Below are 23,831 nucleotides of genomic sequence, written 5' to 3' on the forward strand. Positions count from 1 at the left end.
CAAAGAAATCTTAGACTACTTAGAACTATGGAATGATATTTGTATTCAGTTCTTTAAAATGTCTATAAATAGAGTCAACAGCCAGATACTCTGTTGAAGAATAGGATATTATTGAAAAAGAAACTTCCATGTGGACTTTAGAGAAGAAAGAAACAGACTCTCAGAAAATACTTTAGGAGAGGACTTTCCGTGAAGACAATTGCATGGATTCAAATGTGTATCCCTTAACAAGTAGAAATACCCATTTCTTAGCACTATGAAGAAAACGTTTTGAAGATTCCAGGCCCAAAATTGGGCTATTTCCACATGGCGAAATTCTTTGTTGTACGTTGATTGCTGTTGCAAGTGCAGAAGCATTTGCAGCAGCAACAGAGAGTTCAAACGGACACTTTCCTTAGTCATCTCCTCATAGCTGCTATTCAACCCCACCTCACCATGTGCAGCCTCCAGGTGTGAAACAGCACGAGTATGGGCCGGAGGTTTGATAATCCACACTATCCTTCCCACGGAGCGTGCAAACTTACTTGTCTGCAGTCTTTCTGGGAAGATCGTAGCAAAGCGGGCGGGGGGGGGGGAGCCAGAAAGCGCACTAATGGATGATGATGTTAGGAGGATGCTCTGAAAAAGACTAATCTGTAGTCAAGGCCAACTGAAACAACCATGTGGAAAAGCAGCCCGAGTGTCAATTTCGTTCACTATGACAGACCACTCAAGGCTCAGTCTGATGATGTGACACGGAAAGTTATTTCCCCAATGGAGAATTCCTTCATGGAATGTAAATTATCTAGGCATCTAACAGTGCAATCCTACATAGTGACACTAAATAAATGAACACATTTATTAGGGGGGCAGGCCCTATAGAGCTCCATGGGAACATGCTTAGGATTTCACTCCAAGGGTAGAAATACATGTTACACATAAATGTGTGTAACTAAACCCCTTGGGAGAAGCACCTTTGGAAGGGGCCAATTTGGAGTGGAAAAGCAGTATTGGTACCTCTATGTGGAGGGGCTTAGCTTTTCTCATTTATTTAGAGTATTTATATCCTGCCTTTTCAGGTATGTATTAGAGATACGTGCGCCCCCTCCTCACCATTTTCCTGCTGAAACTAGCCAGTTAACTGCTCTTCCCCTTCCCATTTACCCTCAATAGCAAATGCCTCAGTCTCTGCGTTGGAGTTGAGGGGAAATAATTGAAGCCGAAAAGTCATGGGAGGGGAAGTGTTAAACATACACACTCTTGCCACTTATTTGCTCCAGATTTTCACTCAGTAGAAGCATTTGTGGTGAATTTGTCTGCATGTAACCCACTGCTCCATCCTAAGTGTGTAGTCTTTAACCTTAATAGTCCATGGAGATTACAGTCTACTGAAGCAGTGAAACGACTGTGGGGTAAGTGGGGTGAGGACTGTGCTGTCTAGAATCTTCCTTCACGTCTTCCTGTATGTTTACTTAACTCACCATGCATGAGATTGGCACCAGGGCCGTACTGTGTTATGCTGACCTGTGTCCGGTATTGGCCATATGATTATGTAGCTACTCCTGATGAGTCCTTGTATGGCCCCACTGATTATAATGGGATTTTAAATTATTACTGCAGGACAGATGGTTTGAAAAATGCAGGCTTTATTTCCTCTTGCAATTATTTTGAAAATATGACCAGTGTCACATTCTTTTCTGACGTAAGATATCTCCGGTAATATTACGGCAACTTTAATAATATATTTATTGGGAATCACAACCAGTATAGTAGGATTTGGTGCTTCTCTTTGTCTGGTGCTATTATTTACAGGTTGTAGCATTCGGGATGCAATATAATAATCCTTAGTTATTTCACCTAAGCATATTGATTCCATTAAGGTTACACTGGTTTATAAGCAGATGGGTTTACTCATCGTTGCCTGTCACTGTTTCACAATGAAGAATCTTAGATTCCACTCAGCATTCATAACAGCAGCCAGGTTGCAAAGCTAGTTCCGTACTTCCAAAGGTGCTTTGGACTTTTCTTGAACATCTCACACACAGCCCAGTGCCACCATAAAAAAGAAATCTGAAACCAAGGGTACAATCAGTTTTGTTGTGACATGGAGGACTGATGTTCAAAGAAAAGATCCCACACACACAAATTATCTAGGAGAAAAAAAATACTTAGGCTCTCTGAATCCTAATCTGTGCTAATCATATTTATGCTACCATAACCATATTAATAATTCTTGGCATTTGCAGTTAAAGGGATTCAGAAATTGGGAAAGTTGCTGCTCTCTGTGAGACTCTGGGGAGCTGCTTCCAGTCAGAGTAGATGGAGGTAAATGGACCAATGGTCTGACTCAGGCAAAAGCAGGGCCAGATCCTGGGGGGGGGGGGGAGAGTTGGGGAGGCAAGCGCTCCAGGTGCCAAAAGTTGGGGGTTCCAGCGTGGGCATGAAGAAGAGGAGTGCCGCTACTGCGGCACAATCACATCTGCCTGCCCGCAGCACGCTTGGTGAACGCACTGCCACCCAACATTTAGCTGCCGCCATTCCTCGTCACGCCACACCTACATCAGCTGCACTCAAGGCCAGGGGGAGGGCAAGCCCCTCTGTCCACCAGCGCCTGGCTCCAGCATGAGCGCAGCACACACACCCCTGCCCCGGGCACTCCTTTCCCCAGCTCCATGTTGGATGTAAATACACTCTCCTCTGTGACCAGATTTTATTATTACAAAGCAGAGACGACGCCAGGTTTAAGAAGCAAGGGGAGAAAAAAGCTTTTTTTATTTTGCCAGGCAAAGAGGAGAGAATTTCAGCCCTTTTCGGGTTCAAAAGTGAAAGTCTCCTAACAGACTCCACCTAGTCCTCATATTTATACTTCTCCAGAGTTCTTTGTTCTAAGAGGATTTGAATATCTCCTCCTCTCAAATCCACCCTAACTCTGATCTCATCTTTGTGGTCACATGCATATGATCTCATCTGTTATTTGGTGATATCCTGTTCCAGATACGAAAAATCACTTGCTTTGTTCAGTTTAAGTTAGACAGGACTATTTTCTACTGACTTATATAAATAACCACAGCTTACAAATATAATAGAAAAATAACATTTTTCTAATATGCTAGAATTAAATTAATTAAAATCTTACACATCCCACATCCATGCCTGGGCAAAAGAAGATGCATATGTTTATATATGATTAATTGTATTATACACTATTTTAATGTTGGAGACTTTCAACTCATGCCATGTTGGAACTTTTCAATGCTAACACAAATGATGATGATGTACCTCAACAATGTAGGCACTATACAAATGATAAATCATTCTTTAAAAAAAAGTTTTTGACCACTGCAAGAATCCCTCTTCCTTCCCATGATCTGGATACTCTCTACTTGCACACTGTTTTCAATAGTGGAGGTAGTTGTGAATTTCCTGCATTGTGCAGCAGGGGGGTTGCACTAGATGACCCTGGAGGTCCCTTCCAACTCTGTTTCTATGATTCTGTGATTCCAATGAAATGTGTGAATGTTGTAAGGAACAATGTTAGGCAGATAGAGGTTTGCGTTGCTAGAGGGATGGTGAATGAAGGATTTGCCGCACATCCTATCGGGTGATTAATGCCCTTTCGTTCTTCTAGATCTATTGCTGGATGATGTAATAATGGAGAGCTCAGCCAGTGCAGTGCCAGGTACTGGGAAGTTCTTGCTGTCTTTATCTCACGTGAATGGTGGTGCTGTGTGTTGACGGCTGACCACTGGTGCTTTGAGGCATCTCGTGACACTTTGTGTGGTGGAAGGTCTTTGTTTGTTCCATGTCACACGCATGTTGTTTTTGTGCACCTTTTTACGTTGAAACATCTGCAGGTTTGACTCACCATTGACAATAATCAGTTTTCTAATTTTAGGTCCTTATCCATTCTCTGGAGTTCTTATTTTTCATCCTAATACTGTAAGTTCTCCCCCTTTTGACTGCTTTCAGAAAGGTTTTTTTTTTAAAATAATGCCTGGGTCAACCATGGGTCAACTACTTGAGGCTTGTTCATGTGTAGCAGTTAACCCTAAAGTAGCCTGCCTTTGAGGTAACTGAACATTTATACAATCCGAAATCTACAAATTTTGGCTTGGCTTAAGAACTAGCCATTATTTGTGGCCACCAAGTATTCTGGCTCTCCCCAAGTTCTCTGAATGCTCCAGAGCTCTCAGAGAAGGTTGCTTGCTTTTTCTGGGCTTTGAAGAGAAGCAAAGAGAAGCCCTCCTTGCTTTGCTGCCTCTCTTAAAGCCCAGAACAAAGTGCAAGGAGTTCTGACCCTACCTGTGAGTTCTCTAGAAAGCTTGGGGGAGCAGAGGAACCTGATCTGCTGCTCTCAGCACAAGTCTCTCCCTCTGCAAGTTTCTTCTGCAGAATACCCAGGGAGCTAACGAGAGGGGGAAGGAGTCCCCCAATGCCAGCTGTGAGAGGTTGGTTCCCATAGCTCAAGATGGGATCACTACTCATGAGTGACACCTACATGCAATAGTCAGTAGTGTGTTTGCAGGCTTCCTCAGTATAACTTATGCTAAGCTTCCTCCAACAATGCAATGATAGAAAAAACTTTGAATGGCGGAAACTGATGACTGCTTAATTCTAATATTGCACACAGTTTGAGCATATACTATATTTCTTGCAAGACAAGGAAGAATATGTCTTACCTTGCTGCTATCACGTCACTTTATGGCAAAGGCTGACAGCAGTTTCCTCCAGGAAGACTCTCTCTGGTCTCTGGTCAGTCCCTAGGGTTGCCAGCCTTCAAGTACTAGCTGGAGATCTCCTGCTAGTACAACTGATCTCCAGTCGATAGAGATCAGTTCACCTGGAGAAAATGGCCGCTTTGGTAATTTGACTCTATGGCATTAAAGTCCCTCCCCATCCCAAACCATGCCCTCCTCAGATTCCACCCCAAAAATCTCCAGGTATTTTCCAATCCGGAGCTGGCAACCCTATCAGTTCGACACAGTCATTTGCTGCATGCAATCATCTTGCATTACCTCTTGGCATAGTAACTGAGGGGCAGAATGCAACGTGGGCATGAGCTTGCACTTGAGTAGTCGTGATATTGATATATCATGATCCTAAACACTGTTACTCAAAAGTAAATTCCCCCGAAATCATTGGAAACTACTTCAAAAGAAAGGTGGGTGTGATCCTGTGTTTATAGGAATATAAGATAACAGTTCTTAGTGAGGAGGTAACCCTGTATCTGTAGGGTTGCCAGGTCCCTCTTCGCCACTGGTGGGAGGTTTTTGGGGTGGATCCAGAAGAGGGCAGGGTTTGGGGAGGGGAGAGACTTCAATGCCATAGAGTCCAGTTGCCAAAGCAGCCATTTTCTCCAGGTGAGCTGATCTCTTTCAGCTGGAGATCAGTTGTAATAGCGGGAGATCTCCAGCTACTACCTGGAGGTTGGCAACCCTATGTATCTGGCTAGCAGCTCTTATTTGTACTCTGAGCCTGTCATTGTTCCCCAGTCCCAGAAAGAGACAGGTAAGCACAGTCCAAGTAAAAGCAGTTTCATTCCAGCTCCCACTTAGATCAGCAAATGATTTCCCATTTACTTCACCAGTGCTTAGTTTCAAGTCTCACATAATTAAGTACACTGGTTTGCCATTGACGGCAGAGGAAAAGAGGAAGTCCCAACATGAGATGGATTGACTCAGTCAAGGAAGACCTGAGCAAGGCTGTTAATGATGGGACATTTAGGAGGTCACCATAAGTTGGAAGTGAGCTCCTGGAGAAAACTGGTCCACTTAAGGCCATGTCTTTACTCATTGTCAAACTGCTGATCCTGTCATTGGCTGCCAGGAATTCTTTTCAGCTAGACAGTGAAGCTGTGAAAAGTCAGCAAGAGTACACCAGTTTTGTGCAGGAGTCCTAAGAAACTTCTCTGTCTCCCTTACTAGGCCAGAAGGTCTCCTTGATCAACGGTGACTATATATGATCAACTTGTGGGGCTTAAGCCACAAGGCACTGCCGTCAAGCATTACTATTTTGGAGTGGCCAAGAAAGATTGCATACATTTGACAGATTAGTACAAACAGCCTAGAGGAGATTAGTAGGGAGCCTTTTCCAACTTGGTCAATTATTTGGTGATGCCAGGGGCAAAATGAGTGTGGTAGCTATTTAAAGATGGTGTGGAGGAACTTAGCGCTTGACAGTCGCTGAGTTCATTTGAGATATGATTCTGAGAATTTAAAAAAAATTATTGTGGAGGACTAAGATTAGGAAAGGATTTGTTAATGTACAAAGCCTTGCTGGTAGAGACCAAGCATGCTTTAGTGAATCCTGAATGTCCACAACATTATCTTTCCTTATGTCTCATTTTCTTTCATTCACACATGCATATAGTGTATACTGGCTATGAAACCAGTCCTCTTCCTCCTCCTGGGCAAAAGCTAGGGCAACAACTGCTAGTCTTTTTAATTCCGTGTGGATATCATTGTTTCTATCACGTATCTTAAGAGATGTACATTTGGATGTTTGGTTTGTTTGGTTTAAGTGCTCGTCGCTCTGTCCCAATTACCCATTCCCCAGTGCCGATTCAGAAAAAATGGTGTTTTATGTCTGATTGAAGCTTGTGCTTCATGCTTCCTTTGTTTTGATATTAGCGTTGTTAAGCATAACATAATGTTCTTTGGTGTGGAAGGACAAAGTGGATTCCCCCCCCCCAATTGTCTTAAGCACATGTGACACCGGAAATAAATAATGAGGGAACACTCTTCATACTTTGTGTACCCTAATGAGTAATCCAAAGTTGAAAATCCAGGATGTCTGTCTATCTTTAAATTTTACAAATACTAAACTCTGGAACTGAAATGTGTTGCATATCAGCATTGTCTGTCTGTGTTGTTTACTGAGTAGAGATTTTCTTTATTTTTGGACATACTGTCTGTCACAGCTGGAAAACTATCACTGGGAATAATTTAACCACTTTCCAATATGCTTTTAAAAAAATAATGCCATTCACTAAAAAGACTAATACAACCACTTGTTGAAATGTCACTGTTACTTCCATGCACATCACTTTGAACTTAATATTATTTGGACAGTTTGTAAATCCAGCTGCTGCATCCCTGACCTTTCATCCCCTGTACTAAGGCTTGGGGGAGCATTTGACCCCCCTTGTATGTGAAACACTATGCAGTGCTGGCCACTTCAGGTGCCATTCAAAAGGTAACGTTAAATGCCAACACTATTAGACAGCTGGTTACAACTGCTGCTCTAGATCACTTAAGAGCATAATTCCCCAGAATTGGTTGGGGGGACAATTTTAGGCCTTGCCTTCTTCAGGCTATGTCCTGCCTACGTTGCCTATGGAAGTATGCTTTCAGGTGTCAGTTTATTTGCCAGTCACTGTAAATTAAACAGGATGCTAAATTAGTATCAGTCTGACAGAGCGTGCATTCGGGATGCTATCCAGTAATCTCGCTTCCTCCTTCTCCATGTGATAACTGCTTTTCAAAACAAAATACTGTTCCAAGTAAACAATCATGAATGGGAAGACTGAAATGTAAGGCCATGATCTCGAAGGAGTGGCTTCTAGTGTCTGTTACTACCTGCGTGGAAATGTCTGAATAGCTGATAGCTGCAATTACACGTAGGGCTGTTTTTTTTTGCCAGATGTACCCAAATCACCTTTAGTTATCCAACTTCTGTTTTCAGTAAGTCAGAAACATCTTTGTTTTTCCCACTGAGCCCCAGTACAGCGGCTGGGTTTAGAATCTGTGTTCTCTGCCAGTAACTGGTGTTTTGTTGTGGGCTTTTGCAGTGTTTCCCCGTTTTCTTGCTTTCTTATCCTACCATTTGTTGTCCCTTGCCTCTCTCCCTCCACACACACCCCTTCCTCTCTCTTACACATCATTGATCCTATCAGTGCCAGGATGTTTTGTTAATCTTTCCACTCTCTTCTATCTAACGAATTGCAGAGCTCACGCTGTTCTCGACCCAGTGTATTGTAAAAGTATTTGTGGTGTTGTGTTATTTTGTGTAAAGATGATTCACCACCTGGACGTGAGCAGATGTCTGTATTTCCCAAGATGTCGGTACCTCTTATATATTTCAAATAAAGCTGTTTCAAAGGGGGGCACGGACTTCAGGTCCAGATCTTGACACATTTATATACCAAATATTTATGATCAATCATAAATGTGGCTCCTGCATAACACTAGCAAGAGAAATAATGTTTTATTCACAAAAGAATGTTCCCTGCCCACCGAAATTCAGTAGCTATTAATTTAAAGTCCTCAGAAAGCATGGCATTACTATGTGTGGTTCATTTCAAGGTAATAGCTGTAATTTCCACTAATATGCATGACTAGCACGCCGAGCATGGGAAAGCTGGTGGTTAGCAGAGTTTAGAAGCAGGGCTGCATATTAATTAAGTTATCAGTAGATCCTAAAATGTTCCTCAGTCTGATTCCGGTTTTAAAAACTGTTCAGAAAGGTGATACATGCCTTTGAAGAATCAAAAGGGCTTTCCCTACTTATAAAGTAACTTTCTAGAGAAAGCCTTATAGATTCACTGTAGGGTGAAGACAGACGTTTATTTGTAGATCATTGGGATTGGTTTGGAAGCACCCGCACTTCATTCAGTCCAAACCTTTTACTCTCCAAGGCTGAGCTCAGACAATGGTGGAAATTATTGTGCTTGCAAGAGCAGTGACAATTGGCTGGCACCCATGACATTATTAAGACACTATGGGGTTAGCGCATTAGGTATTCCCAGCGATGTATTAAGAGTTTGAAAATGTTATAAAAAACATCGCTTTAAAAGGGTTTTTAGATGCCACGGCTAAAAAATGGTTGGAAGACGTCTTCACAGCTAAAGGGGCCAAACAAAGTGCAAACAGTATTTTTTATAATAGTTTCAAACTCTTAATACATCGGTGGGAATACATAGAAAGTGCGAACAGTATTTTTTATAACATTTTCAAACTCTTAATACATCGCTGGGAATACATAATGCGGTAAACCCCTTCTCTCAGAGCAATTTTGCAACTGTTTTGCAACCGTTTTCATTGTTTGAGGCAAACAGAAGTTAAAAATTAACAACCAAAATATGTGGGTAGCCTGGCTGGATTGTGCACAGAGGACAGCTGTCCTGGCACACTAGTTCGCAGAACCAGATTGGCATGGGGGATGGATTGTGAGTAAGGAGACCTTCCTTACTCAACTTCTTGCTCTACCGTAAAGGTTTCTTGGGTGCCCCTGAGCCAGTCACTGCCTCTCAGTCCACCCTACCCCATCAACCTATTGTGAGGATAAATGGGGGAAATCATGGACATTAACCTGGCACCTTGAAAGAAGAGTGAGACTTGTAAAGAAGTATAATAAACTAAACGTTCAGTTGGATAGTGTGTACATCTGTCATGCAAACTGAGGAGCCAGGAGGAAGCTGAGCTCACTCTGCAGATGAAGAACCTGCAGTAACTTCTCTTTAAATATTACGTTGGTCTTCACCCATCACACAGAGTATGGAAAATGAGTAACCCTGCTTATAAGGTCATGCTGCCACATGCTTTGTTGCTATGCAGGTAACATTTTACAATCTCTGCAAATCCCTGCTATATGTTAACGGCCTCTTTTGTTATTGTGTGGGGTTTGGAATTAATCTGCCAGTCAGAGCTGAACCCTTGTATTCCAGTGTAATTATTCATAAATAAATCCTCCCAAAGAAAAGGCAGAAAATGGTGACATTTTCCTGTTTGAATGTGAATTATGGATAAGCATTGAACAATAAGAGATCAGAAAAATGAGAATGGGGTTTCTCTTTGAAATTATAACTTGGTTCATAATAACCAGGGCCTCGTTCATAACTTAATTGTATTCAGACATTTTAGTTAATTTCCTCTTCATAGTTTTGCATAATGCCATCGAGATATCTGAGTTTTTAATGGAGATTTATGCAGAATTCAAAGGCTCTGATGAAAATTGTGAGTCAGGCAGCTACCAACCCAACCCATCAAGGTTTTGAGGGGTGGTTGTTGTTTTTTAGGAATGAATTTACTCAGCATCAAAATTCCTTTTGTAGGTCTTGTCTTCCCTATCATGCCATGGCATTCAGGGTCAGATTACCTGCAGACTGGCTGCTCCAAAAGCAAGCACTAATGCTGTCTCTTTGTTTGGTATACTGGAGCAAATATTTTGGAACGCCAGACCCCACAGGATAATCTGCTGAATGATTATACTCTTTTCTTTGTGTGAGGGGTGGGGGTAGGATTTGGATGTTACATGTATCAGAGCAAGAAATGCATAATAACTGTATGATCCATGGCTAGGGTTGCCAGGTCCCCCCCTCCATTGGCGGGAGGTTTTTTGGAGGTGGGGCTGGGGCGATTGCACATGTGCAGGGTTGCGTGCGACACGATTACATCACTTCTGGGTTTACACCTGGAAACACCGCATTGCTGCAGCCATTTTAGCACTCAAAACTCCCCCAAAATGGCAGTGTTTGAGGGGGTTTGAGTGCTAAAGTGGCTGTGGCAATGCGGCGCTTCCGGGGGTAAACCCAGAAGTGATGTAATCGCGTTGCACGCAGTTGCGCGCAGGTGCAGTCCCCACTCCGGAGCCGCCCGGTAGATTGGCGGGCAATTGCCCACCGAAACCACCCACCTGGCATCCCTATCTATGGCCAAGCCTGGCTCAGAATGTACTCAACTGACCGATCATTTCATGTGGAGGATCATTAGGCCCTCACTTCTCCCTTCCAGCACACTTGAAGTAACATGAAACTTAGGCCATTCTTTAAGAGGCCTATCTGAGCAAAGGCCCAATTTGCGTGATTTTTCCTCCTTAAAATACAGCATGAAAAGTGCATAAACATGAGCCTTTGTTTGTATGGGCATCTACATGGAAAGTCCATGTCTTTAGGTGTGTGGAGAAGTGAAGGGTCATGTACCTACTCCTCTACAGTGCAAACAACTGGCCAGCTGGGTAGCTGCCTGAATCATGGGTAAGATATTGGATCTCAGCTATCAAAGAAGAAAATGACATGTGCAGCCTCTTGAGAAAATGGAATAACCCAAAAATTAGCTGTTGCCCAAGAACACAAAGACCCGAACTTCATCCTACCCAAAGCAATACATCAATCCTGTATTTGTTGAGGGTTGCTAAATGCCACACCATTCAATTCTTTTGGCTCAATAATTTTCATAACCAGTTAATCATCTAATTATGGGCATAATATTATACTCTGACATCTTCAAGACAGTCCTTTTCATTTTATGCTGCATTATAAAACCTCTTTGAACATTACGCTGAGTTATAGACTCAGCCTTGGCATTTCCTCATTAAAGATTAGGTGAGTAAATGTGTTTATCTGCTGGAACATTCAGGGTCTAAAGTGTAGGAGTCATCCCTGTTGCAGCCAAACAGAGGAAACTAGCAGGGATATCTGCATTTTGGCAATCACATATAAATAAAGATCATTATTTCCTAGGCGCAAGCTCTCACTGAGCAATGTCCCACAGTGCTTCATAAATTGTTTCCATAATTCTGACAGCTGGGGTAACCAGGGTTGGGGTTTTCTTCCACCTCCCGTATACTTCTAAACATTGTAAGGCGAGTTCATGTTTGTCTCTTCAAACAGCTCCACTAATTGAAGACTATATAATTCTCAAACAGTGCAATCCTAAAAACACTTTACTGGGAGTAAACCCCATTGAATAGACCAGAGCTGAATTCTGAGTAGACCATTTTAGGATGGCTGTGTACAGTTTCTTTTTTTCCTTACGGCTCTACCATTCTTGCCCAGTTAGGAATCTACTGAAATCTTTGTGCCAGAGTAATACGGTGGTTGAAGTGTCAGCCTGTGATCTGGGAAACCCAGTTTCACATTACCCACTCAGCTGTGAAACTTTCCAAATTATCTTGGGCCAGTTGTACACTCTGAGCCGAACCTACCTCACAGGGTTGTTGTAAGGGTAAAATGGAAGAAAGGAGCTGCAAAGAGCTCTTTGGAGGAAGGATGGGATAAAAATATGCAAGGTAGATAGATCCTCTGCTTGGGTTGGAGTCCTTGCATGCTGTCATTTTAATCATTCACACTGTCTCGTATATACAGTGAAGCAGTAGAGCTTGTGCATGCACATGGTTGCTAGGTGCTGTATAACAGCTTTAAAATAGAATATATACCGCATAGGCACACTAGTATTTGTCACTTGTAAAAATGTTGTTATTCATACACTCAGAATGTGATAAGAAGCATTTCATTTGGTTATAAATCAACTAAAAGGGAGATGTTATACGTAAACAGTGACCTTCACAGTATAAATTATCTTGCAACTTGAAACTATTCTAAACTATACTCACCTTCTCTCTAATCTTGAAGGCCTCGCTGTTGTGCATGCAGCTGCCAGAACAGAGACATGATTTTGTAGCTTTGCTGTGTATTAACAATGATAACATATTGTCTCCTGTTCCCCCTCCCCTTATGTCACCCATTAAAAAAAAAAAACCCTTATTGCAGTGTATTTGGTAGGATGTATATCAACCTGGAAATATTGAAAGCCAGTTTTGAACTGGTTGTAAGGCAAAGAGAAATTACCTGATCTGCTTTTCCCCTTTCCCCCCCTTTTCCAGAAGCACAATGTAAACCCTACTACTCTGATTACTCTCGCTTCCGACTTCTGATTCACCAGATGTGCACCACCCATTATCTGGATTTGTTCATCACAGGCGTGATTGGGCTGAATGTCATTACCATGTCCATGGAGCACTACCAGCAACCCAAGGTACATCAGAAGAACATTACTATGACATTAGTCCTGCTTCTGTTATTGATATGGAAGGATAAATGAAACAGAAATAAAATTGTGCAAATCATATTCCCATACTGGAGAGAAGATAGGGAATGGCCTTGTTCCCACCCAGCTTTGTCAACTTAAACCTGCTCTTTGCCCCAACCAAATTATAGGTTGTTTATGCATGGGTACTTCCACTAACGTTCACCCCCAGTCTGTCTTGGTTGTTCCTTGGAGTTATGCATGAGTTTTCCGTCCATTAGAGATAACCTCACTGCCAGCCCTCACAAATTCTGAGACTTCCCATTCCTCTATTAACCCAATTCTTCCATCTCCTCTGAGCTCAGCCCAGGTGAAATCTCCGTGCATAAGGAAAAGTGCGGGACATGAAAGCTTAGGGGAGTGATGTTTCTCTCACAGAAAGCATGCAGCCAATTACAAAGCAGCATGTCAAGGAGCTAGCATTGAAATGCTTCCTGCTTCCTTGAAGTTCTTTCTGAGCAGAAAAAAGGATTTTAGAAATGAGGCTTGGATTCTCCCCCCCCCCCCCGGTTCCTTTTACAGAACTCCGTTTTTTAAAATGCATTTTTATGCAGCAATTGGGTTTCTGGGTGGGGGAGGGGACTTTTCTCAATAGCCACTACAGCCAATTACAAAGCAGCATTTCAAGGGTCGGGGACTCAAATGTTCCTTGATTTGAGTTAGGAGACTGCTGGTGCATAGATTCCCAACAGGAAAGTATGGATCCAGCAAGTAACAAACTTCAGGTAAAACTCCCACGCGAGTTTGTTTGGTATATAACCAGGTCTGGTTTGGAGCCAGTCTATGAGAAAAACTCTTCAAACAATGGAATAAGACATTGAAAGGTATAATTCCTCTTGCTCCCACACTCTATTTTTATTTTAAAATAGGATCCCCGCCACTCCCCCTTTTTGACACATGAATGAGAGGTTGTCTGTTATTTTTCCCCTACCAGAGCTAATAGCAGCTGGGAGGAGGGAGAGTATGGCTACATTTACAGATTTTAATCTTCACTGATCTCTCAGGCACAGAAAAGAGATCTGAGATCTTTCCTGATCAGATCTCTTGCATTTTATCAGTTGGCCTTTCTTTTTGTTTGGAGGGAATGCTTTTTCCTCTTATTTGTCCCCTGCTTGCCTGCCATAGAATACAAGCAAAACATTTGCCTCTCTCCTTTGCTAGGCATAGGGAGACGAGAGAATATCATCTAACCCTCTACATCTAACCCTCTTTATTGTTTGTTTGTTTGTTTTACAGCATTTATATCCCACAAAATAAAATCACCTTTTAAAACCACAAAGCAATTAAATTGCAATAGCCAGCCTTCTAGAGAGTGCAGTCAAAATATTTGCCCCTGTTCCTGAAGGTACACTGCCCACTGCAGGAGGGGGTAGGATAGAGCCTCTTCTTTCCATGAGTTGCTGTCTGCAGTGTCTGCTTTCTGCCCCTACCAAGCAGGCAGACTCTAACCCAGCAGGTAATATAATAACAAGAGATGAGATTCCATTCTTGTTACAGAATCAAGAAAAGCTACTGAGGCACTGCAGTGATAGCAGAAAATGAGCACACTGTCCCCAGAAATGCTTATGGGAAAGAACCTCTACAGCAGAAGTATCTGTTAGTAGTTGGGGTTGGACTGCACCCCTGTGTTGGTTAGAGCATCTGCTGACTCATTCTCTCCCCCTTCCTCCATCTCTCACTGCCACTTAGTGTCACTGTTAAAAGCTGAAAACTTAGGCACCGGAAGATACTGCAGAGTTCTGGAGATTACTAGTTGTCGCGATTTTTAGTGATCAGATTCCAAATATTAAATATATTACAGAAAAAAGGGGAACGTATCAAATTTTCATTAGTGGATTTCTGTGTGCACGGCCCTTATTACCATCTAGCTATGGTAATCCCTTCTGTGCAAGATTTTCATAATATGTGAATGAAGGCCCCCTGCATATTGCATATCTGTAGAATCCCAAGGCCCCTGGCCTTTTGTGGCTCTGAGAAAGAGACACCCTTCTCTTAATTGACAGTAACCCTCAGTTACATCATCTGTTTACAGTAAAGAGCAGAGCAACTGAACAGAGCATTAACCCAGTTTGAGGGTCTTTAAGCACTTAGTCCTTTCTTCTGTGGCAAACTAATCTCTGTGGGAAAGCCTTTCCCAAAGGGATTTTTAAAAAATACACTGATGCTGTCTTTCCAGATCACAGAAAATGTTTTAGTTGCTACTGTGACAGAATTGGCAAAGATATTATGCTCCATGCACATTCTTGAACACTGTCTGTCCGTGACAGAGAAAACCCACACATCTGCTTAGTCTGAAGAAAGGCCTAAACCTGGTGACCTTTTACTTATGCAGATGCTGTTTCTGTCATTTTCTGACAGCCAGGGGTCAAGGGGCTTAGCAAGTACAAGATGATTTTTAGTCTGTCATTGTAGGGGATGCAAATTTCCTACTCGTTACTGTAGTCAGGTTTGGCAATATCTTTTTTTGACCTTTTCCCCTCTTTCACTTGCAGACATGCCCACACACATTTACCCTCCCCCCTCCCCTTCTTTCCTTATCCTTTTTTTTTTTTTTTGAGGGGTAGGCAGAACAGAATAGGACAATTAATTCATGTCCCTTTTAAAAGCTTTTCTGAGGCATCTGGCTGGCCACAGTCAGGCCAAACTGGGATGGTGGGAGACCTGTAACCAGAGCTTAGGCTTTCTGATGAAAATGTGCCCTCTTTCCCACCACCACTTCCCAAAAGCTGCCATTTGCCCAACAGGAGAAGCATAGTAGCATCATTTTGGTGCCTGTATGTTTTCCTCTTAGGGGCAAAGTATGAGCTGGGGAGAGGGATTTACATCCAGCCAATGACATGAGAGAGAAAGCATCAATCTTCCCCCAGTGCCATAATAATGTTATATCTAGATTCAAGAGCAAAATAGGACAAGTTTAAGCACAAATAATAATAATGTCTTAATATTAATTAATTATTAATTAGTCATCTCTAGGTCAAATCTGCAATCTTTTACCCGGACTGTTATTGCATTAGATATCTATCCCCCTTGCTGATGAATGGTTTAATTTATTTATTCAACAGGACTGAAAAATCAAACAGCCTCTCTTTTATTTCCATTATGATGACTTTGCATTTTGGCTAAGCAGCAAGTCCCTTGCGTATTAGCATGCCAGGCTCTTGTATTTAGGATCACATTCAAATTATAACAACAACTGCTTATAATGAACTGCCAAATAACTTGCTTACGACAGTGAGATGGAATTCACTGCCAATTTGTGCACTGTACTTATTTTTATTAGTGACTGGTTTGAGAAGGAATAGAAGCCACACAAAAGCTAAGGTGAGGCAATCATTCAGGCTAGACGGTACCTTGACTTCTAATGTGAGACAGTTAAAAAGGAGAGGGAGGGAGAAAATGTCGTGTTTAAGGTGGGAGTGCATGGTCCAGGTTGTAGGTTCACCTTGTGGGGAGCTTGTTACATGATCCAATTACTTTGTGCTGAAATGTGTCATTAGCTGTGTTCTGAACGCAGTCTGACATTAGAGTTGCTTGGCGGCAGGTGCCTATTATGGGCCAGAGGAGCGCAATTTTGTTTTGTTTTTGTTTTGATTGTTAAACATAGACAGATAGCTAATTCTGCCTCGGTGTGGCTAGAGAGTAACGGTTGACTGCTAAGCCAGCATACCTACCTGACATGGCTGGCCTAAGGCAGTGGTCGCAAACTGCTGACCCACGGATTGCCTCTGGACTTTAGACAGATTCCCTGAGCAGGACGTGGTGAAGTCCCTTCCGCACAGCAGACACAGTCTGAGACAGAGATGAGGTGAGAAAGGTGGGACCTTACGTGAGATTTCCACAGGAGTTGACAGTGAAACAAAAGGGCTACAGATTCTTCTGGAAGGATTGCCTCAAGGGCATCAGTGCATCGATACAGGTTGCCTTCCACTCACACAGTGAAATCCATCCAGATGCCAGAGCCTAGCTGTCGTCCAACAGTATATTTTCCCATTTGAGAAGGCAGCCTGGAGAACAACAGGATCTGACTTCCTCCCTTATCTTCTTCACTTTGGAGAACAGGAAAAGTTCAAATTTCACTCTACTCAGGCCCACATTCCTTCTTCCTCTTCATTCTGGCTTTTGATTTTGATTTTACTCAATATTGAGAGGATGTTGTTGAAAACAGAAAGGCTGGTAATCCTTCTTGAGTAACTTCACATTTATTTCCTCATTTCAGGTTCTTGATGAAGCACTGAAGATTTGCAATTACATCTTCACTGTCATCTTTGTCATGGAATCTGTTTTCAAACTCATTGCATTTGGGTTTCGTCGGTTCTTCCAAGACAGGTAATGAGTGACTTGGTCACTTGTAGAGTAATGAAAGTACTCTTTATCAAAGTGTCTCAGTCTTATTCTGTGTTGAACATCATGGAGCCTTGGTCAAAGTGGTTATCTGTGGAAAGGTAATGTACTAATCAGAGCAAAAATTACATACAGCTGGCCCAAGATATGTTGGTACCGAAAGTGAAAGTTCAAATGGTGCCATCCACCATTAATTTTAAAGGCCTAAATGGCTTGGGGCCAGGGTACACGATTATGCATGCCGTTTCTGACCGTCAGAGATCGCCTCGCTCTCCCCCTGCATTTTCCTGTGTTTTGCCCATGTTTTCAAATTCAAGTTAAAACAGGTCTCTGAAAACACGGGGAAACGCAGGGGGAGAGCAAGGTGACCTCTGGCAGTCGGAAACGGCATGCATAATCAACACAAAGACCCGAAATCGTCGAAGGGGTGACAGCAAGTGAAACAGCCATGTGTAAAATACCTACATCTTTATGGTGGGCTGGGTTTTCCTCCTCTAATGCTGGATTCTAATTAATACTTTTTAATGCTTTCTTTTTATTGATTTATTTTTATTTTGTAAGCTGCCTGAGGCAGGTTGCTGGAGAAGCAACATAAACATTTTCTAAACAGATAAATAAAGTAAATTATTGTAATAATATAATGATAGTTGACATTTTGCTGCCCTTTGATGGTCTCCCAAATATGCCAGCTGAGAGCATCTCTCTGCCTAATGTTGGGGCCCAGTCTGGTTCTGCTCATTAAAATGAAAATTGACTTGACCTACCTATCTACTTACAATGTGTCATTGTTTGTTTGTTTATTTATTATCCTACCCTTTCTGCAAGGAGGTCAGGGTGGCATACATGGCTGTTCTTTCCTCCATTTTTATATCAACCCTGGGAGGTTGGTTAGACTAAGAGAGCAAGACTGTCCTAAAGGTCATCCAACCAGCTGCATGACAATCAGTAATTTGAATCTGGGACTCCCCAGGCCTGGTCCAGTGCTCACCAATATACTACACCTATTCTATAGCTAATTACTAGGTACTTCATTGAGGATCAAATGGGCAAAATTTATAAAAAGTTAAGCATGCTTCAGTCCCACTGAAATCAATGTGGTCTCTGTAAGACTGCATTCAGTTCCTTAAGCTGATATCACTCCTCTGCAGCTTCATCTGTCTTAGCTCTGTCACGTTCGACACAAGCAGCAAGGTAAGATGGAAATGAGATAATTGAATCTTAAAGTAGCGGGGGGGATGATAATCACTCCACTCTGGAGTTGTGGGGGTATGATTTTTTTTAATGTTCCTACATTAAAAAAAACTACCTGCAAGTAGAAAAATAGCATGGCAGGGCCTGCTACAATCTTTCCCCTTGATGTGGTTATAATTTTACTTGGGGAAAAGCATTATATGGGTGAAAATATTTTCAAAAGTGGCAACCTGCATTTCCCGCCTGAAGTAGAAATAGGGTTGCCGACCTCCAGGTACTAGCTGGAGATCTCCTGCTATTACAACTGCTCTGGCAATTGGACTCTGTGGCATTGAAGTCCCTCCCCTCCCCAAACCTGCCCTTCTCAGGCTCCACCCCAAAAATCTCCAGGTATTTCCCAACCCGGAGCTGGCAACCCTAAGTAGAAAGGGTTGTTTTGGCAGCAGCTGCCACCACACCACAAGGATCTGCACTGTTTTACTGAAGTTAAGCTGAGGCAATCATTTTGTGGCTGGCTCCGCCTTCTGTGGCAGCCATTTTGTTGCTGTATTCTCTATGTGTATCAGAGTTGTGCCTGTAGGCTCAAAAAGGTTGAGGACCCCGACATAGACCCTGGATCTGATCCAACAGAGCTGTTCTTATGTTCTTTTTCTTATGACTCATCTACAACCCCTGCACAAAAGTACTTACGAAGCATGGCTTGCTCTTGCAGCTCCCTTGACTCCCCTCCATCTCTCCCCTTTTCCCTCTCCTTCTATTTGCCCCGTGAAAAAATGTTAAAGAAATGAAAAGAGCTGCAATTCCATTTCCTTTGCTACACAGTTGAATTAAAAATTATGGCGATTTATTCAATTCTGAAGGCCCAGCTTGCTGCCTTTACTGCCTTCTTTCTTGATATGTCCTACTGTCCCTGTTGGGTACATTTATTTTATTTTATTTTATTTTATTTTATTTTATTAAATTACATGAACTTGCGGGGGAAGATGTCATGGAGTTGGGGCAAAGAGAGATAGCAACAATATATTCATTTATGTCATGAGGCCTCTGGAAACAGAGGGCAGGGTGGGACTGGATGCTGGTTAGTGAGATCAGTAGACTGAGAAGAACATGCACAACCACACGCTAAACTGAGCAGATGGAATGAATTCAGATCTTTATGTAGTTAATACTGGATCCCTACCTTGTCTTCCTTTTTATGTTTCTCTTGATTAAATATCAAAAACATTATGCAAAGTAAAACATTCCCTCTACGTCTCAACAAACCTCACATAACATTCTGTTCTCTCTGTCTATTTGATCCTTCTTTGGTCTTTCTAGGAGACCTCAATATAACCTCAGAACCCTTCCTTCAATCCTGCCCTGTAATAGTAACTGGGCCTTGGGGCATTTTTTTAAACTTTGGAATAACTCTCCCTGAGTTCATTGAGAGCTGTTCTTGGAAACGTAACATAAAGGGAACATTAAAAACAATAAAAAACATAAACCAACATTGGCTTCCTTTTTATCGTCTGGGTTACCCTCCACATTAATTCAGTTTTGCTTTTGACTTTTCTTTGTTCCAGTCTGCGGTGTATTCAGGCTTGGCTAGTTTTATAATCTAATAATATATGTTTTTATTTAAGACTGCTTGAGGTGGAGTGTGGATTCGTGTGTGCTGGTATGAATGAAATGAGTGGAATTATTTTGACGCACAAGTGCCCCCACTACAAATATTTTAGATCTTTCCATTTGATATTTTGCATCACCTCAGATGGAACCAATTAGATTTGGCAATCGTGCTGTTGTCTATCATGGGGATCACGCTGGAGGAGATCGAGGTGAATGCGTCACTGCCCATTAACCCCACCATTATCCGCATCATGAGAGTCCTGCGTATTGCTCGAGGTCAGTCCCGCATTACTCCAGGGGCATTTTGTCTACATAACTTCTGATCCCAGAGAAACTGTGAATTTTCTGGCACAGTAAGATATCCCATGCCCTGACCTGGATGGCCCAGGCTAGCCTGACCTCGTCAGATCTCAGAAGCTAAGCAGGGTCAGCCCTGGTTAGTATTTGGATGGGAGACCACCAAGGAATACCAGGGTTGCTGTGCAGAGGAAGGCACTGGCAAACCACCTCCGTTAGTCTCTTGCCATGAAAACCCCAAAAAGGGTTTTCATAAGTCAGCTGTGACTTGACGGCACTTTACACGCACACACAAGATATCCCATATGGCATGGCTCCAAATATAGACTACTTGGCTAATACCCATCTCAATGTATTTTGTCCTGCTGACAACCCAATCCTAGCTATGTTTACTCAGAAATTGGTTTTCATCACTGGGGTAACCTGTTGACAGTGTAGCGGGAATTGTATATAGTGTCAGATTCATATCGTTTGCTTCTCAGGTGTGCCAGATGAGTTCCTGTCATTTGAATTCCCGATGAAGGGAGTTATAGCTGTTGTTATCTGTTCCAAATACCAAAGTATTAAAGATGTTTGTTACAGAACAAACTAAGCCAGTGGCTTTAGTACACAGGTTATAAAAACTCTTTGCTATGAAGGTTATGGGTTCACTCCCTTAGTGCATCCTGGATTTAGAATCAAAGAACAAGATAGTGCTTCTTCTTCAATCTTGCTACCATTGAAATCAATGGGGATTCACTTGGCTTTATAATTCTGTCATTCCAACCAAAATGCTCACAGTCTGTGTCTCAGAAAGATTTCTGACCTTTTCAAAATCGTTTACTTAGTAACAGTAATCACTGTGGGGAGGGGCGGGGGGAAGGGTCACTATTGCAGTTGCTGGCACAGGGTCAGAAAGCACCCAGTTTAGTGAGGGCAGGAGATGGGACTCCATTTTCAAAGCCCCTGGGCATCCAATTACATTTTGGAGGATTCTAACTCCTGGCAACAACAGAACTCTTCACATAAAGTGGTCTTGCGTTTCAATTCCAATGGAAAATGCTTGGCATGATTCCTGGTGAATCTGTACCTACTCTGAAATATATATTTCTAGTCTTTTCACACCCCAGCACTGTGTTAGTAACATGATCAACATTTCATTTTCTGCAGTGTTGAAATTGTTGAAGATGGCTGTAGGGATGCGAGCTTTGCTGGACACAGTTATGCAAGCGTTGCCGCAGGTAATCTATGCCTTATCACAAAGTTCTCTGTGGATCTTATGGGTCTTTTGAATCCCTCCCTTGTCTTTTCTGTGGTTAAAGCAATCTTTATCACATATTGAGAGAGCTACTTTTTGGCTTACTATAATCGATATGTCCAGACCAGACTAGTTCTTCTGTTCCAGATCTTTGTGTCTGGGTTTAATTGGGTTTGCTGTTCCCAGTAGTCTATGATGTTTATCATATACTTACAGCATATGCCTGTTTCCTTCTCTTGGATTTGTGGGCTTGATTTTTTTAAGTAGCACTAATTATAAGAGCAGAGTATTGTGTATCACACATATATCTAACACAAAACAGTTAACGTGTTGCAATGAGCAAAAAAAGACAACAACCTGAGAAACATTAAGACTTCTTTATAAACAGGATTGTGCAGAATCAGAAATGCTGTTTCCAAGTATGTATACATTGGATGGTCTAGAATTACTTGGAATCTGGAATTGAATGGAAACCTAACCAAGTAATAAAATTTTCAAGCTGTCAACTGCCTTCTTACAAAAATCGGGATAAGGAGTGCGTGAGCAGAAGGAATCCTCATTTCTAGGTTGTAAATATTTATGCCAGATATGCTCTGAATACCAAGGTTGCATTACTAGAATATTGCATAATGTTACAATCTATGACTTGTGCATAACACCCTACAGCTGCAGTCCAAGAAAGGGCTAAAACACAAGTTCAGTTTTGATAAATGATTAAAACTGGTTCTATTTGGATGCTTGGCAGCAAGAAGAACTTTCAAAATTAGGGTTGTACATATCGATAAACCTGAACCGAAAACAAACCCAAAATAAGCCGTTTCAGTAAATTTCAGGATTCAGAGTAACCGGATACCAAAACCTGGGGATAAAGCCGAAGCCGAATAGGCGATTCCTGAAAAAGCCAAATAGATACTCGGCTTTTCTTGTTCAGCTATTTGCCTTTGCTCAGAGGCATGGTTCTGTGCTTTCTCTCCTTTTTCTTTCTTTTCTTTGACTTGTTTTGTTAGGGCCCCATAGTTGGGGCCCTTTTGAGATGGGGATCGTGTAATTTGAGCCAACTTGGTCTGACCAACTTTCCAGGTATATCACCCAACAGAAGTCTAGTCTGCATAGCAGAAGAGTCATTTAAAAGACGGGGATCACCCAGTCCCATCCAGAGGGATATACCCTCCAACTAAAAACAGCTGCTGACACCACCAGGCTTCCAAAGGAGATTTTTTCATCCACAGGGATGAGCAATCTCCTTCAGACAGCCCCCGTGGTCAAGACTTCGGCTGGATCCGATATCATCCCCCCCCCCCGAAAACCTGCTTTCCAAAAGAAGGTCACTCCGAGTAGAGGCTTTGTTTCCCCACACTGTGACCATCTCTTAAAATCAGATTTTTGATTACCATAAAAAGGACTGTTCACAGGATGTCATTTGCCACCAAAATAAATGCTTTCCATGCCTTATTTCTCTTGCATTTAAGCCTTTTCCCTCCGTTTGTATGCTAATTTGCATGAACATCATGCAAAGTGACCCAGAAAGAAGGCAGTCCCCAGACTTTGAGGCACCAGCCTGGAATTGGCTCTTTTTGCCAGTCCTCAGCAACGCTGAACTTTTGAACCTGAAAACCGATAGACAGCTTGGCTTGCAAATGCCTGCAGGATGGGGGCCACCCCTTTGCGGGCCCATAAAATTGGACCCCCTGTCCTTAAGGTCACCAAACTTTGGTGACAGTCTAAGGAGAGTTCCTTGCAGCCACACTGCAAATTTGGGGACTCTGTCTCCAAAAGTGCCCCTCAGGAGCTTTGAAAAAAATCCCCACAGACTATAATGGACCCAAATTTTTCAGTAAACCTGGTAATAAGCTGAATACCGATATTTACCAGCATGGGTATTCAGCTTATTTCGGGTTTACCCCCCCAAAAATGGGCCCAATAAACCCAAACCCGAAATTTACCCAAAAATTTTTTATTTGCACAACCCTATTCAAAATATTTTGTGAGCACCCATACTTCTCCCCGCATCATGTTGTAGAGTTGCAGCTTTTGTATTTATTTGCTAGCAATTTAAAACTTGAGACTGGGCTATTAAAGGTTAGGTGGGACCTGATAGTTAATGAAGAAATGTAAGCAAAGGCAGCATTCATAAAGGAGACAAATATGGAATGTTTCCTGCAGTGATGGTTACTTGTGAGACATTAATTGGTGAATATTTTTATTTCTCTCTGTTTCTTTTCTCTTTACAGGTTGGGAATCTGGGTCTTCTCTTCATGTTGTTGTTTTTCATATTTGCAGCACTTGGTGTGGAGCTGTTTGGAGATCTTGGTAAGTTCTCTGTGGTACTTGTGACATCGGATGAAGTAGACCTTTGTGAAGGAAGTATATGTCTA

General features: G+C 42.2%; 1 protein-coding gene across 5 annotated transcripts in view; it reads left to right on the forward strand.

The window, feature by feature from the left end:
- CACNA1G (calcium voltage-gated channel subunit alpha1 G) overlaps positions 1 to 23,831 on the forward strand; it is a 234,858-nt gene that overhangs the window by 179,798 nt on the left and 31,229 nt on the right. For 4 of the 5 annotated variants that reach the window (XM_056867108.1, XM_056867110.1, XM_056867111.1 and 1 more), the window contains exons 25-30: positions 3,608 to 3,658; positions 12,580 to 12,731; positions 16,999 to 17,108; positions 20,065 to 20,198; positions 21,369 to 21,439; positions 23,688 to 23,766. In XM_056867108.1, coding sequence (XP_056723086.1) covers positions 3,608 to 3,658; positions 12,580 to 12,731; positions 16,999 to 17,108; positions 20,065 to 20,198; positions 21,369 to 21,439; positions 23,688 to 23,766 — 597 coding nt within the window. The remainder of the gene's footprint in view (positions 1 to 3,607; positions 3,659 to 12,579; positions 12,732 to 16,998; positions 17,109 to 20,064; positions 20,199 to 21,368; positions 21,440 to 23,687; positions 23,767 to 23,831) is intronic. The other variant, XM_056867112.1, reaches the window with a different exon arrangement.

This window comes from Euleptes europaea, chromosome 1, assembly GCF_029931775.1.
Source record: "Euleptes europaea isolate rEulEur1 chromosome 1, rEulEur1.hap1, whole genome shotgun sequence".
NCBI classification, from domain to species: Eukaryota; Metazoa; Chordata; class Lepidosauria; order Squamata; family Sphaerodactylidae; genus Euleptes; species Euleptes europaea.